The sequence below is a fragment of the Schistosoma mansoni genome, chromosome W, assembly GCF_000237925.1.
Source record: "Schistosoma mansoni strain Puerto Rico chromosome W, complete genome".
NCBI lineage: Eukaryota > Metazoa > Platyhelminthes > Trematoda > Strigeidida > Schistosomatidae > Schistosoma > Schistosoma mansoni.
This window is the reverse complement of record NC_031502.1, coordinates 6,643,011-6,659,601: the sequence shown is the minus strand read 5'-3', so window position 1 is coordinate 6,659,601 and position 16,591 is coordinate 6,643,011. Positions and strand designations below refer to the sequence as shown.

General features: G+C 34.1%; 1 protein-coding gene across 1 annotated transcript; it reads left to right on the top strand.

Annotated features, from left to right (window-relative positions):
• Window positions 1–698: 698 nt before the first annotated feature.
• Smp_031020 (hypothetical protein) lies at window positions 699–15,966 on the top strand (the record flags this gene model as incomplete). The annotated part of the gene is made up of 3 exons (XM_018800040.1): window positions 699–813; window positions 9,547–10,472; window positions 15,892–15,966. Exons 1-3 carry the CDS (start codon window positions 798–800, stop codon window positions 15,964–15,966), a joined length of 1,017 nt encoding a protein of 338 aa, XP_018653894.1. The 5' UTR covers window positions 699–797.
• Window positions 15,967–16,591: the final 625 nt, after the last annotated feature.

The window sequence follows — 16,591 nt, the reverse complement described above, 5'->3', positions numbered from 1 at the left end:
GATTTCTAGTATGAGTTCATTGTGATGAAGTCATACTTAAATTGAATGCAAAAATGTGTTGACTAATTTTATTGAAATAAGTATAATCAGTTAGTGAGTGAGTGGTACTCACTTCTGAATTATTGTAAGGAGAAATTTGTCATTTAACTAAATATATTAACCTTTTGTAAGTTCAACAAAATTTTTTAATCAGACTTAAGGTCTGTCTGTCTAACCAGTTACGCAATCAGTTAAATTTATGTAGAAGTTAGAAATGATTGATCGGACTACCAACCATTACATTTTTATCAAACGGTCTAGTTTTTTCTAACATGACATCTTAGGTTCAACAACTATTCAAATAAGCTTTTATATGACATCATCCGAGTTGTTAGCCAAAGGAAATTATTAATGTGTCTTGATCGGTCCATTGTCTGGCTAAGATTGTGTACCCTTATCTTACCATTTTCATTCTCTTCAGGTCAACATTGGTCAATCACTTTTGAAGGTTGGATGTATATTTTCATACTCCTTTCCACATCAGTCTAAGTGGCCTGAAATATTAAAAGTGAGATTTACGGGGGGAGAGGTGGTTAAAATCAGAATTCCCAACAAATTTATAGACCAATCAGAAGCTGAGTTGAAAGAACAAAAATTCAATTTACTAATTTCATGTGCTAAGTCATGGCTCTAAATGTCAGTACGATGTTTTGAATCACATCATTAAGAAGAGAGGATCATTCCGAATTATTACGTCCTTATTTTTCTAGCTTTCGAAATATTTTATCATAACAGCGACTTCTGGTTCAGATTACTAAATGGATCAATTTAACGGTAAGTTAGTGTTTATGATCTATAAAATATCTTTGATTTCGTATACTTTTGGAGGTATATTTGGGACTAATCAATTATAATTTAGGCCACTGATACGTTCCTCTGTCGACAGTTGTTTCTTCGTAAAATACAATGATAGCTGTGTTTATTCTGAATAATGTAACAGAACATAGAACATTGTCACCTTCGGAAAGTTCTTCTGAACCACAACGACCACATCAACTAGAAACGACATACTCAATAACTAAGTTTGTATTTGTGTATTATGCTTCAGTTACATTTATTCGGGAAAAATCAATATTAGTTTTGGCGTTCAAATAGGTCAATAGACTGAAAACATAAACCATTTTTTCAGTGTCTTGGACAATCGCGGCAGTGTAATGTTAATGAAAACAAGACATCTTATTTTCACATTGTCATACGGTAGCATCAAGATAATTCCCACCTATTAACTTTTGTCATATGCCAGATATAGCACGTTCAGAAGTATTTTGTTACTACTGAGAACGTACACCATAATTATAATTAATTCAGTTGATGGTGATTTTCTATCAGTGACTTCAATCAGACACTAGTGACGTATACTCTAGTTCGGTTGAACTTATTTTTCCGTAATCATATGATTTACTAGATGACTTAAAATTTCGTTCTCTTCGTTTAGTAATGAAATAATAAGTGGGTATTATGTATGGCTTTCATGCTTTGAAACTTAACTCTTTAGATATGTATGTAAGCGACGTTTAGCTTAGAGGATTAGGGTTCTTTTAAGATTCGACTGACTAGTTCTATATTTAAATACAATCTTTTTTTCTATGAACTATTAATCAGTTTACGATTTAGTAAATCATTGATTAGTGTGCTAAAGAATATATAATGTTGAGAATGAATTGAATTGTAGAAAATTATTTTTAAGTGTCAAGGGTTTAACTTTTGACAGCATTTCTTCATATTCTGTCACTAGTTACAGATCCTGGGTAATATGACTAAGACCAACTGATGTAGTTCTGATATATCCACTATCAGCTTGAATTTTTCACGGATTTTCTTTTGGATACCAATATTTTATGCTTATTTTCGTTTTCGTTTATTCTTTTTTTGATTTTCCATCTTATTGAGTATCATAATTTAGCAAATTTCATAAGGTTCAAGTTTCCTCGCACCCTTTTGTCTATAGGAACTCAATGTAAGGAATTAAATCTTCACCATTTTTAGGTACTAAGCGTGTCTAAACGTATACTGTGAACTGTTGACACTGTATCGTAATTTCTCGGATCATTGTTCATAACCCATCATACTTCTGTCTAGGTTGCCAAATAATAACATTATAGTTTTTTGCCCAGACGGAATTGTAGTTTTAAAATTTGTAAGTTATATGTTATACAGCAGTTCTTAAGATTTGTGACAAGTCCAAAGTTCACTAAACACAACTACGCCCTCCCAATCAATTGTTTATCCAACAGATTAGTGTATTAATTCTCTATTTTAAACAAAGGAAAATTAGAACTAAAAGTTATCAAAAAATTTAAGTATGAATTGCTATGCTTGAATTAATTCATTCTTATAAATCAATTAAACGTACATTTTTCAAGGATACAAAAGCGCCGTGTGGTTATTTCCTCCAGGAAGAAGTATCTTTTCTTACTAATTCCGATTTTGTAACAGATTTCTTAATCCTTATTGAACGGATTAGTAACGTTGGAAATAATGTAAATACACTTTTAATATTTAACTGCTTGTTTCATTTAAATATAAAACCATTTACTTGGTTGACGATTCATTTTAAGTATAAGGTTGTGGAGATTATTAAGTTTATACTGATATTATGAATGGGTCAATGTTAGACTACCATTGAAAACCTAAAAGCAGTGAGCGGCTGCTTCGTCCTAGTATGGGACTCCTCGTCAGTATCGTGGATTGGTTGAAGTTGGACATTGGCACCTTCGGATACCGGCTCAGTAGTCTAGAGGTTAAGCGTCTAGGCGCGAGATAGAAGGTGCTGGGTCCGAATGCCTTTGGTGCGGAATCGTGGTTGCACACTGCTGAGGTGTCCATACTAGGGCGAGACGATCATCCAGTGCTTCCAGATTTTCAATGGTGGTCTAACACTGATCCATTCATGATATTAATCAAAATTTATCTATTTTTTTAGATTGTGTTTTCAACTGATTTTCTTTTTAATGTTTATAAATTTCATTTTGTTCTAAGAATATTTGATTGATATAATGTTGAAAAAATATGAAAGTGGCGTCGAATATTAGAAGGTTATAATTTATATTAATATATTAAAGCATCGTTTTGAATAAAGGCATTAAGAAAGTTATAACTTTTTTTCTGACAGAAATTACGAATTGAGGAAGGTCTTTAAAAACAATTAACTTGGGAATGGTGAGTGTTACCGTTTGGTTTTTTGGTCACATTCTTATCATTTGTAAGTAGTAAAATAAGATTTCATTATTAGGTAGCTTTGGCGGTTAATGAATTCACCTTTTAACAAGGGAAGTCATAGGTTTGAAATCCAACTAGTTTTAGTTTATTCAGCCAGGTAGTGACATTAACCATCAAATGATGGGACTCAAAAGCAAATGCACAACCCCTTCGTAGTGAGTAAATCACGTAGTTAGTTGAGGCTTTAATTAATTTTGTTGTATTGAGGCCAGATATCAATCATAGTTCATGAGTATATTCGATCTCGTTTTATAACGCAATCGGCTGTATTTTCTTAGAAGACTAATATCGTTATAGAAATTCCAAAAATAGCTACTTTTATATATGTTTAAGCGTGCATTTCATTTTTCTTAGTACATCGAGAAATTAAAGGACATTGGATGCTTTTAATTTTTAGTTCTGTCGTATTCACTGGTTATCTATATGTGAACTCCATTTCACCGGATTATGAACCGATTAAATGAATATCTTTTCACTAAACATTCTTCAACCATTCATAGAAGTAGTTTATGCAATCCATAGTCCATTGAATTACTTACGAAATTCAGGCCAATGATCTAATTAATTAAAGTAATGCTCTTACTTTTCTAACTCATTATAGGATTCTATAACATGGCTATATCTTAACAATTAAAGTTTTTCTGAGTTAGTGTTTTACATCTTTCAATTTGATTTCTTATAAATTAGATTGTAATTCATACAGCGACGTAAAAGCAGTATCTTTCTCAACTAATTAAATGTTTATCAATTATATGTGATGAATAGGGAATTTCGTTTCTAATCCTGACTTATTATTATTATTGTAAGCGATTTTTCCTGTCCCTACCACACAAAACTAAGTTCAGGTCGGGTTAAGATTGGGTCATGACCTCATAGGGAGAGTGATTAAGATAAACCAATCATCGAATGTCGTTTATCTGGACTTCACTTTAACAAATATTTGTATTACTGTGAATTGTTGTACGACACTTACAAAATGATGTAGGTTTTTCGATGCATAGGAGAGTATTTTTCCTAAATTCACCGGTTTGAGTGACCTTATATGGTTTATTATTGCTATCATTTTAACAGGTAATTTGACAGATATTATTTTAACCATTAGTATATATTTGGTGTTTGAAGACAGTTGGTAAACGACCTTGAACCTTGGTTTCCTTGTTGTTGGCATTCATCTAGTAAACCTAATTACGACGTTCTGTGAACTGGTGCATTAAGCTTCATCCAATGAAGTTGTTAGGAGACACAATTAATAATGTAGCTTTGTGACAACTGATTTATTAAAGTGGATCTATAACAGCTATCGGTCAATAGGTGGCAGGAAGTAATGTCATGTTCTGTAGTCATTTTTGACAATCGTTTTCTATTGATCACAATGGCTACAAACTGAATTTACATAACTAAAGGATTTGATATGAGTGACTCTTGATGATTATGGTCTATCTTCAAACATAAAATGTTCATCATAATATCTGGTTACTTAACCCAGTGGATAAATTTCGCAAAGCTTAACGAGTAAAGTTCTATCGGCACAGAGTTCAAACAGAATGGAAATACTTAGCAAATAATGCTTGGTTCGCTACTACATATTCAAATATGTAATTATAATGTACACTTTCGTTCATTTTGATCATTCTCTTCTATAAGCTAATATTGATTTTAACAGCTGAATTCATGAGTTGATCTAAGCCAGACCATCATTGAAAACCTGAAAGCACTGGACGACCGCTTCGTGCTAGTATGGGACGCAAGATCTATTGAAGTTAGATATTGACACCTTCGGATACCGGCTCAGTAGTCTAGAGGTTAAGCGTCTAGGCGCGAGATAGAAGGTGCTGGGTCCGAATGCCTTTGGTGCGGAATCGTGGTTGCACACTGCTGAGGTGTCCATACTAGGGCGAGACGATCATCCAGTGCTTCCAAATTTTCAATTGTCTAAATTAGATCGACTCATGAATTCATTTGTTAAAATTACTACTATCTCTACAAATACCAATTCTGATAATACATTTTTGACAATTGTTGAGAACGTACTTAATTACTCCTGTTACCCCTCGTAGAGGAGCACAGGCCACCCATCAGCATTATCCATCGAACTATGTCCTGGACAATCTTTTCCAGTTGTTTCATTTGCTATCCATCCTTTTGATGTCTGCTTCTAATTTTTGACGCAGTGTGTTTTTCGGTTTTTCTCTCTTCTGTTTCCCTTCAGGATTCCAAGTTAGCGCTTACCTCATGATGAAATCTGATGATTTTCGTAATGTATGCCTCATCCATTTCCATTGTTTTTCGCTAATTCCCTCTTCAGTTGGAAGCTGATTTGTTCTCTCCCACCGTAGACTGTTGCTGATGGTATCCGGCCAATGGATGTTGAGTGTCTTGCGTAGACAATTGTTTGTAAATACTTGTTGAAAACTAGAGACAATTGGTTGTAGAGATATTTCGTTTTCGTTCAAAATTTCATAGTATTATTGATTAACTGCCTTATACAGAATCAAATAGAGGAACATTAGAAGTCTATGAGGCGCATTAAAATAATCCGACTGTTCACTTCAGTGAAACTACCATTTTATTTAGTCATTATCTAACCATGATAGTGAATAGTTAGCTCAAAATCTCATTAAACCACTTGACTAAATTTCTTTTATTCTGTCTCCATGTTTTTGACCATTTTAAATGAAATGGTTTGAAGGTAATTATGGCAATGGTACGCAAGAACAACAAGTATACTTAAAAATTTTTATGGATTACGGTTCGATCTTAAACACTAACGAAAAGAATGGTAAAAGTGTGCTAGTGACCTTGAACCACTTATTTACCAATCAGATAACAATGTTTAGGTGTCAAATAATTCATTACAGAAAGCAGTAAGATTATGTTGGATAAATAGTTTTGATATGATTACTGAATTATTACATGTTGCATTATTTATTATAGTAAACGAAGAAACGCTAAGTCTAGGTATTCGGAGTTTGGCTAGAGTTATAAATGAGGGTTAGGGTTAGAAATCATTGCAGTTTTTACCACTAACTGACATCAGCAATAGTGCAATGATACTTCCCATTGTCTCCGTTTATAAACTTGTGAAAGTTAACGTTGTGATTTAGAGCTAGGAGTTGGAGTTGGAGAATAATTGTTAGCAACGCAAACATCATTGACTATACACTGAATCATATCAAGTACTCTGATATACAATCTACCTCAATAATAGGTGTTTCTCGTAATTTAGTTTAAGCACTCTGTCATCTTTACTGCTTGGTTAATTAGGTATTTGTATCAGTTATGAACATTTTACGAACCAGATATTAAGACTACCTAATTCGTAATAAGATACAAGCTATCCTTCGCTTCAGTTTGTTCAAAAAGTTTAGGAAGCTCTTTACTAATTAGTTCACTCAAGGCCTTCAGTATAGTATACTTTTACTGGAAAATTACACCAGTAATTATTAAAACAACATTATACGGATATTTGGTGAAAATCGTTTCGTTGACTTATTACTAATCATAATGTTGGTTCGGCTTATTCACATTTAGGTAGCAGTGTTTTCGATGTGAAAACTCTGTTTTATCATATCTACTGGTTATCAGTGCTATAAGGAGCAAACGTTATGGGCGATCATGGAGACCAACTTAATTCATGCGTCTGAATGACCTTGGACTACTAATTATTGGATATTGTTTATATCGACTTTAATTTATATTTCCAAATAATTTTCACCTGATGAAACGTATCTAGACAAGCACCACATCTTCAGCATTTGTTTATTCATTATGTTCATGTTTTCCACTTCGTATTTATCCAAATCATTTAGACAATTAAATGGGTGTTTTAATAAGATATTATGTAATTTAAACAAACATTTTATCATCATATAATCATGACTAAACTCAGATGATTAGAGGTAAATTCAATTGTATCCATAATTTCTACTAGCTGTCCCCCTCGGTCCTTGATTATTCCATGGAAGTTATGCTGGCACACCGAAGGGGGGTTGTAAGTAGCTTAGGTCTGAAAATATGTTAGCCTTTACTTAATCTGACATTCTTGATGGAATGGAACTCAACCAAATTATTGTTATTGTTATTACTACCATAATAATAATTATTAATGGCTTCACCCAATATCATATTTTTGGTACAATATAGAATTCTCAACACAAGGTATCTCAATAAGTCGATTTTGCAAAAAAGAGAAAGAAAGTGATAACTGAGTACAAATATTCTGCTGTCAATTGTTTGTCTTAGAAACCAGTCATAATAATGTTCTTCAGCCAGATTATGACATTCTTACGGATTGAATAAGAATTCCCAAACTAAAAATTTTTAATGAAAGTTAAGGGATAGTTCTTGTAGGTCTTAGAAACCGGTTAGTTTCAAATATAGAATGTTTAAAACCTTATGCGTTCAGCGCATTTCTGTCTTACATTTTATTTCGCTACTCTAAAATAGGACGGAACAGCTATCTTTCAATACAAATAAAGATATTAATGATATAAATGATCGTAATTTGCTTATTTTCATGATTCCATTATTGATCGAGAACTAGTGAGTGAAGCATCGTTTCTGTGTCTTATTCATGTGAATTGTCACATGTTCTACGACAGATAGAACTAAATCATATTCAGTTTATTTGACCCCAGTTTGTCCCTAAACTAAAGATGGCTGTCTGTAAAAGTGAATCCTGACCTGTTAATGTGATTTTGTGACCAAATAGTCCAGTTTAATTGATATGAATCTAAATTGTTAAAAGGCATATTATCCCAATGTGTCTAATGATTTTAATGCTGATACGTTTCTATTTTCCAGACCAATCTGAGTCATAAACAGATCACAGCTTACTGTTCGCAATTTAAATTTAATTGGTGGAAATCAACATGGGCTGATTGATTTATATGGGCTGTCATTCAGTATTCGATGTGTGTCTGTGATTTAAGAATGTGCTGATTTTCCTCAACATGTCATTCATACTATCCTTGATAAATCAGGTTGATGGTTGTGTTTTTCGAGATGAATTTCCACCTAAACGCTTTTTTATTGTATATCTGTGTCATGAGAATATCAAGAGTTTCAAATCACTGAACAGAGCACAAACCGAATTACTGAGCTCAGCTATTCTAGACCTAGTAAACCATTTATTTACTTAGACGAATGTCGTATAAATCCTCAAAGATAATGTAATGTCATTAGTAATCTAACATAATTCACGTGATATTCTGCTTTTGTTTATTACCTAACAGTCTCTCCATATTGATATCCACTCCTTGAACGAGTTAGTTGCGGACCGAAAAGGTAGAGGAGTAACGTTGTTCAGCAAACGCACGTTACTTATGAGTATCATCAAGTGTTAATCTAAGTGATTACCGTTTGGATTTAAATGAAGTAGAATTTCAAAAGACTGACAGGTTCTATGAGCTTATTAAAAGATAATCGAAACCGATATGTGAACTCGTTTCTTAAAGACACCTTTCGAAATCTTCTAGAATAATACGACTGTAAACTTCAAGGAAACGTAGTGTCAGATTTTCCCACCGATCAATCTAGCTGGTTAACTTTAAACTTCATAACCTACTCATTGATGTAATTCTGATTCCCTTAATTTTTGATCATTACATTAATATTTGGTCAACCCAGTTTGGATAGTAGTAATGTTCTTTGATTAATGTTGTTATTCTGACGTTAATACATTTCTACAGAATTAGATCTTCACCATCTTTGTGAGATGAATGGATGGGACAATACCAAACTAGTGTCAGTGTGTAAATAAAATATTTAAATTGGGATTTATTTGGATACACAATTATGTAGTTTAAAACGAATAAACGGTCAATTTAACATCCGCTATTATTCACCTACATTAGTTTATGACTCTTAAAGCTTTTCTTCACACAACGATATAGCTGACGGCTAAGAAATATTTAAACACAATTATATAGTCAAATATTTTATCCAGCTACAGTGGTAGGCAGATGTCAAACTAGTTAGACTATCTCGGAATAAATATCGTTTACGCGCAAAAGACTGAATTGAGTGTTCCACTGAATTTTCATTGGATAGATTTATTTGAGGTTTCGGTTGTGGCTAAGTGATATCATGAGAATTATAATTCAATACTGTGGAATATTATTGATTCTTTTAAGAAAACTGGAAAATTACTACCGACATAAACCTTTCCAATAACAGTGATCTATACAATGAAATGACTGATGGAACTCTTTTACATTAAAGAAGGGTAAACATTTAGAAGCGTGCACATTTATCATAATTTCGAATTTACTTTTCTCATTAATATAGGTCGATCGCATCGATTTTACTCACCCGGTGCCAATGAGATAGATGAAGAAAATGTATATCCACCGTTAGGTGGAGGATTATACAACCATAATCGACTAAATCGAATGACATTTTTCTCAACAACTTCATCAAATTCATCTTTAGCTTCAGGATTATCAGATACAAATTTTATTAATTTAGAGCAAACAGCAGCTACTGGTAGCAGTAGTAGTACAACTAATCGTTTTGGATTTTCTGACGGATTAATAAATCAGGAACATACTGATAATGATAGACAGCATTTAAATGTGGTCCAGACTAACAGTTCTCATAGTTCTTCAAGATTTATATATAATCCATTAAATGTTTACGATGCTGGCGAGAATTTACCACCAGTTGCAAATTCTGAACGTTACAGGCAAACATATAGTCCTAATTTTATACAAAATACTAGTGATTCTATTAGTAATGATTCTGGAGTATCTCCATACTGTTCAATTGTATCATTCCAAAATAATATGAATGGACAAAATTTCTGTATTGATTGCCGTTATAACCATGTAATGATAAGTGGACAAATGTGTTCATGTAAATGTCATAATGAGTCAAAAGAAGTCACAACAACACCAATACTAAATTTCGGTACCAATACGAGGAGCGCTCAATTTTTAAATCGACCCTTGTCGTCTGATAACTATCTGACACCAACTAAATATTCATGGAACAGCACCTCATCATTGTCAGAAACTATGACACATCGAGTTCTCCCTCCACTTACAAATGCATTAACTGAACAGTGTAATCATAATTCCGTTAATAATCATAATACATTCCGCTATTTCGGTGTATCTTCTCCAATTATAAACGATAACTCTCCAAGTGGATACGATTCATCGAATGGTTCATCTTCTCCATCAGTGCTAGATTTAACCGGTGATGTAAGAACAGTAAATTTTGTTTCTCACGATCAACCTCCACTAAGAACATGATGACGATGATGCATTTTTAATTCTTTATTTTAAAATAGTCTAGCTTTCTTTCCTACAAATGTCAAATATCAGATAGTGCGTACAGAGAAATCATAGAATAAAACATGGGAGATTAATGAACATTTAAAATTCCAAAAAAGCAGAGTTTGGACGGTATTTATGTTGAATGAAGTGAATAAAATCTTTACAAAATTCGGAGACTAATTAATTACACTAAGTAACACAGCGTTACTTCTGGTCCAACCCCTTATTTATGTATTCTTTTCGTTTGTACTTATTTTGATATTGCTCTTTCGATAAAATCATTTAGTACTTCTATGCAAAAATATTAGAAATATTGTTTTCCGATCCCGGTCTCAATGCTTTAGGTATTTTGTTTTTTAAAATGAAAATTATTGTTTTATTCATTTATCCAATTTTGGTCTTTATATTAAAGAAAACAAAAAGAGATTTATTATACAATCAAAATATCTACATATTGTCGACTTCCTTCACTAGAAAGCAATTACACTCGATCTCATTTATAAATGATCTCCGGTTACAACTGTAATGAACTTTGTCTTTTTCAGATATGAAAAATTGAAATCAAATGTGCATCAATAATTAATTATTTTTCATAAGGGAAATCTCTTTGTAACTTTTGTTTTCTATTTTGGCTTGGGGTTGTAAGTAATGAGACTATCGGTTTAGGAGTTTACTTTGGAGATAGCGTCAGGAATCATTGGAGTTAACAGATCTAAGAATAAAACCAGGTAGTTGTTCAGTATTTCGGATTTTCAGTGATATTTGAATTGAAATAATTATTATGACCTTTGGCCTGTTAATTATGACGTGTCTAAATCGCCAATTAGATCACGACTTATATGACCTTGGCGCTGTGGCAAACCAACGATTCTTTAACCAGTACAATCAACATGGAGTCGACTCTCAGTCCATACTAGTTCTTGCCCAGCCCTGTCCGTTTGAGTCCAAAATACAATCTCAGCTTCCACTGTAGGATTCGTATATTTCAGACATACTTAGTTTATATACAAATAGACCAGACCTAAAAGGTGTTTGCGATTGTGAGACACTAACTAATAGATTAGAAATAACGGAAGAATAGTAAATTGCATAACAGTAGTCAGTAGGTCAAATGAAAGCTTATGATAGAGGTAATATAAATATATGCGATCTAGTTACTTGACGGTTATACAGTTAGGATGTATATACAATAACTTCCTGTAAGTAGGTCTAGGAAGTTACCCATAAGTTAGTGTTTTTCGGATGTAACAAAGTTGTATAAACAATAAATCGAATTGAACTTCATATGTAACTATTTAATGTTTGAATTCATCATTTCAAATAAATTGTATCAAGCTACATTTGCAGCTTAACGATATTTGGAACGATTATTGCCGAGTCTATAAATAGTTGTTGAATGCACACCAATTTACAGATACGATCAAGTTATATTACACATGGAGAGGGATTATCTCAAAAATATAAGGTTTCATTGTTTTTAAGGACATGATGCGTAAATTATTTTGACAACAATTGTCGCAGAAGTGTTACCGTAAAGCATCAGATACATTCGCGATACTTAGAGTTAACATCATTTCCAAGTATAGTATCATCAACGAAATGCACACCGTAATAGTCATCGATCTTGCAAACATAGAGTTGTTTTTGATAGTTAGTGCATGGAAAACATAAATACGCTTAGTGTATAACTATAACATTGAGCGTTTTGGAACGAGAGATATCACAATAAATGGTTTATTTACTGGTGATACAACTTGAGTTTACACAACACTTTCTTAAACAAAATTAAGTAGGGTCTGTTGTTTCTATTTGGTCTTGCGATACGTTGAGAAAAGTAACAATTACGCACAGTATGCACATATGCCAATTAGAAACTGACCAGTTGCAGTCCTAACACATCAATGGGAAGATTCAAACAAACAATACTAAATGAATTTAACAATTAGTTTAGTTTTTAAAACTTAACCTGCTTTAATCAGTTAACACTAATAATATTTCCGTGGTCCAAAAAAGGTATCGCATCATACCCAACGATGTTGATGACTTTGGAATACTCAATGACAAAATGAAACGGCATATAAGAACCGGCAGGAGGACTGAAATGTTATGTTTTCAAAATGGAGAGATGAATCGTGATTCTAGTCCAGTTACTGCACAGAAATAATTTACAATGAAAACGGGATAAACTAAAGAAGAAATCTTTGGACGGCAACTTTAAGAAATGAATGTAATTTGTCGCTCATAAACCACACATTAAGTTCAAGTGAATGAGGATTAAACAGATTTACTGTTTAGTTAAAAGGAATGCATCTTAAGAACATAAGGAAGTAGTATCTAAACTACTAGTCACAGTTTTAAATTGTGAAAGAATTTCAAAACTCTTACTCAAATAAACAAAAGTTTGCGAAAGACGACGTCTTAATCGATTTTCTTTAATCTATTTTTCGGTTGTTGTGAACTCCAACGTTTTTACAGTTTACGATACCGTTGTTTTTATGTTTCATGACTAATTACACGTCATTCGTCAAGTAAAAAATCCATTAAATTCATGCTACTGATCAATAATCAGTAGTTAGCTTTCTCAAACACAATTTATTGACAATTTTTGTTTTTTGAAGAGCTTTCTCTGGAGCCCTTCTAGAGTTACTGTCGGTCCCAAGCCTCGATAAAGGAGGACAGGTGGTATTGGGGTTAGCGGCCTAATCCCACAGAAAAATACTTTGTTAAGAAAATGCTGACCAGAAAAATCAAGTTATACTGTTGTGACGGGCTGTGTCCAAAATCTCATACGGGTACACGGTGTGCTACGCGCTAACACCCCCCAACTGATTACCTGAGAGAACTCAATAGTGAGCAAGGAAGTGTATTGGAATACCGAATAAAATGTACAAGTATTCATCCATTTCTAAACCAATAAAACTCACTTGTCCTCCGTGTTATTTCTCATTGCCGTCGACTGACCTCATTAGGCTACTTCTGCTTGGCTCTCCATATCAAATATTATTTCCCTTTAACAGAGTGTGGTACTCTTATGGATTGAATAATTTTGCTTGACTGTTTACAAAGACTAACAGTCTCTAAATGTACTTACATTTCATAAGAAACGCGAAATTCCTTTCATTTTAGAGTTAAAACGTCACCCATAATCATAATAGGCTTGTTTGAAACAAATCATGTCTAAATAGAGTGATTTATCAGTGAAAGACACCATAACTCTCATATGTTTGTTTGGTTTTGCAAAATTAGTTTTTAAGTTATTCTCACCCAAAATAGTGGGCGGAGCTCCATGGCTCTTCGGTAAAAGGTTTGCAAAGAAAGTGTGACTGGACACCGGAGAAAACGTGTATTTAGGGATTATGATATCGGTGGTCTGGGGAATTAACTTGACCCACTCACACTACGTAGTGCAGAATATTCATCTTGGGATACACTACACTTATCTACCACTTTTGGAAGCTTTTACACAAAGCAAAAGCTCTGATGAGTTATTAGTGAGTTCACCAATGGAGAAATGTGAAACTTTCCCCAGATATGCTTTATATGCATATATTCAAATGCAGATATCAGAAATACATACATTCCAGTGATATACTTCTGGGTATGTGTTACATACAATCATGGAGTAAGCAGCTAAGTTCACTCATCCCACAAGTACATGTAGGCATAGAAGTTTTCGCTTGTAAGTATACGATACATGCACATACAGAACTTATAAACCAAGGCTCGTACACTCCATAGGATACATATAGGTATAGATAAAATCACCTCAGGTCGTAACCTATCAGTATTTTCACTGAATGGATATCAAGTATTCAAATCAGCCATACCTTATGAGCGCTTCCAGACAAGTCTGTTCAGGCACCGAAATGAAGTTTTCTCCAGCACCGCAGCCTTTCTATTGACTCAAGGCTGACCTCTCTTCTCGTGTAATCAAGATCAAGACAGAGTGAGTAATTAGCCAGATATCCATCTTTGGTAGGGTGGGTGACAAGCCCTATCTCCACATGAATTATGCAGAGCAGGTGGTCAGTCAGGTCTCTGCTATGCCGCTTGCGTTAGTTCATGGAGAGAAAAACCACTCAGTGTTCATGGAGCACTACTCGTAAGTACGAGTCGGAATTTCCCCCCTGGCTGTTCAAAGTAGTGTCATTAATTCTTGCATTTGGATTTCAACTAACAAGTCACTGCTTGGAGCCTATTCTATGTACTAACTACTGGGCCATTGATTGCTAATGCATAAGAATTAGTAAGACAAAGCTGATCAATCACCATGTTGTGGGAGTGCTATATTAATCCTTGGCAGTACATATTGTTTATTATAGTAGTTCAAAATAAACCTTATGTGCAATATTACTTTCAATTCCGCCTGTAGCCCCTCCGGGGGCTACTGCCGGTCCCAATCCCGGATAAAGGAGGGTTGGGCATGAGGTTAACGACCCCATTAAGTAGAAAATTAACTCGCCAAAAAACAACCGACCAGAAAAATTTATTCAAACCACTTAAACTCTGCCCTGGGAGTTAGAAGGTCTTCATTTAGAAGGGTTATGACGCCTAATGGTGAAAGCCGAATTCCTTCGGAAGTTACAAGGCCGATGCCCCTTCTGACAACCAGAGCAACCATTTATCTAGGCACATGGAATTGCTCGTACAATGTGGGAGACCGGGAGAGTCTTCCAAATTGCTGCAGAAATGAGGAGAAAACATGGAGGTGCTTGGAATCAGTGAAACAGATTGAACGCAGGTTGGAAAACAACGACTGGCCTCAGGGGAGCTTCTGTTATACTCCAGCCATGAAGAAGAATATGCCCCACATACACAAGGAGTTGCATTGATGCTGTCCAAACAAGCACAAAGTGCACTTATAAGATAGGAATCTCATGGACGAAAGACCATCAAAGCTTCCTTCAAAACAGAAAGAGGGCATTACAATGAACGTCGCCCAATGCTATGCGCCTACCAACGACTAGAATGAAGACATTAAAGATCAATTCTACAATAGCCTGCAGTCAATCGTCGGGAAGTGCCCAACAAAGTACCTGACCGTTCTGATGGAAGATTTAAATGCCAAGGTTGGAATGGACAACACTGGATATGAAGACGTCATGGACTGGGAGAAAGGAACGAAAATGGTGAGAGATTTGCAAACCTATGTGCCTTCAACAAACTGGTCATAGGCGGTACTATATTCTCACACAAAAGCATTCACAAAACCACATGGACTTTACCGGATTACACTATGCAGTACCAAATTGACCATATATGCATCAATAAAAAGTTCAGGAGGATATGAGAACCAGGAGAGGAGCTGATATAGCATCAGATCATCACTTGCTGGTTGCCAAGATGAAATTACAACTTAAGAAGCAATGGACAGCGGGACGGACATCACAAAAGTTTAATACGACTGTTATTACGAAAGTGTATGTAGTGGATTATAAAACTTAACTGATAGTGTCTACAAGATTTGTGCATGATCAGAGAAAATTACTTCCTGAAATAAATATATAGAGTTATCTATAACAACATACAGTAATAATGTATAACAGCCAATAGCTGTGTTGAAATTACGATGGAAGACAATATAGGAATGAAAACGAAGAACACCAAATATAGAAACAACAAACATACTTCCAACGTAACAAAAGAATTGAAAGTAACTACTGTAAATATTAAGATCCACCAAAACGATGAATAAATCCAATGTCACAAGTTCATGACTATGCTTAGAAAATATTATGCAATCAATAGACACAAAAAGGGAGTTGGAGAAGAGAATAACCGATGTTAACAGTGGCTTAGTAGTTAAATCAAGAGTAGATTACAGTTTGATATCTTATTGTAGCTAATTCAATTTGAAAGATCTAATAGTACCACTAACCATCAAAGAACCATGCAACTCTGAGTCAAATATCTAAACATGTGTCAGATAAATACGTCACGTAAGAATACTCAGAAAGTATCTTATTCTTTTCAACAAAAAGCTGACCTTATACAAAGTTTTGAATCTATTGACATTAAGGAATCTGAATGAATCAGTTTCAATGACTGATCAG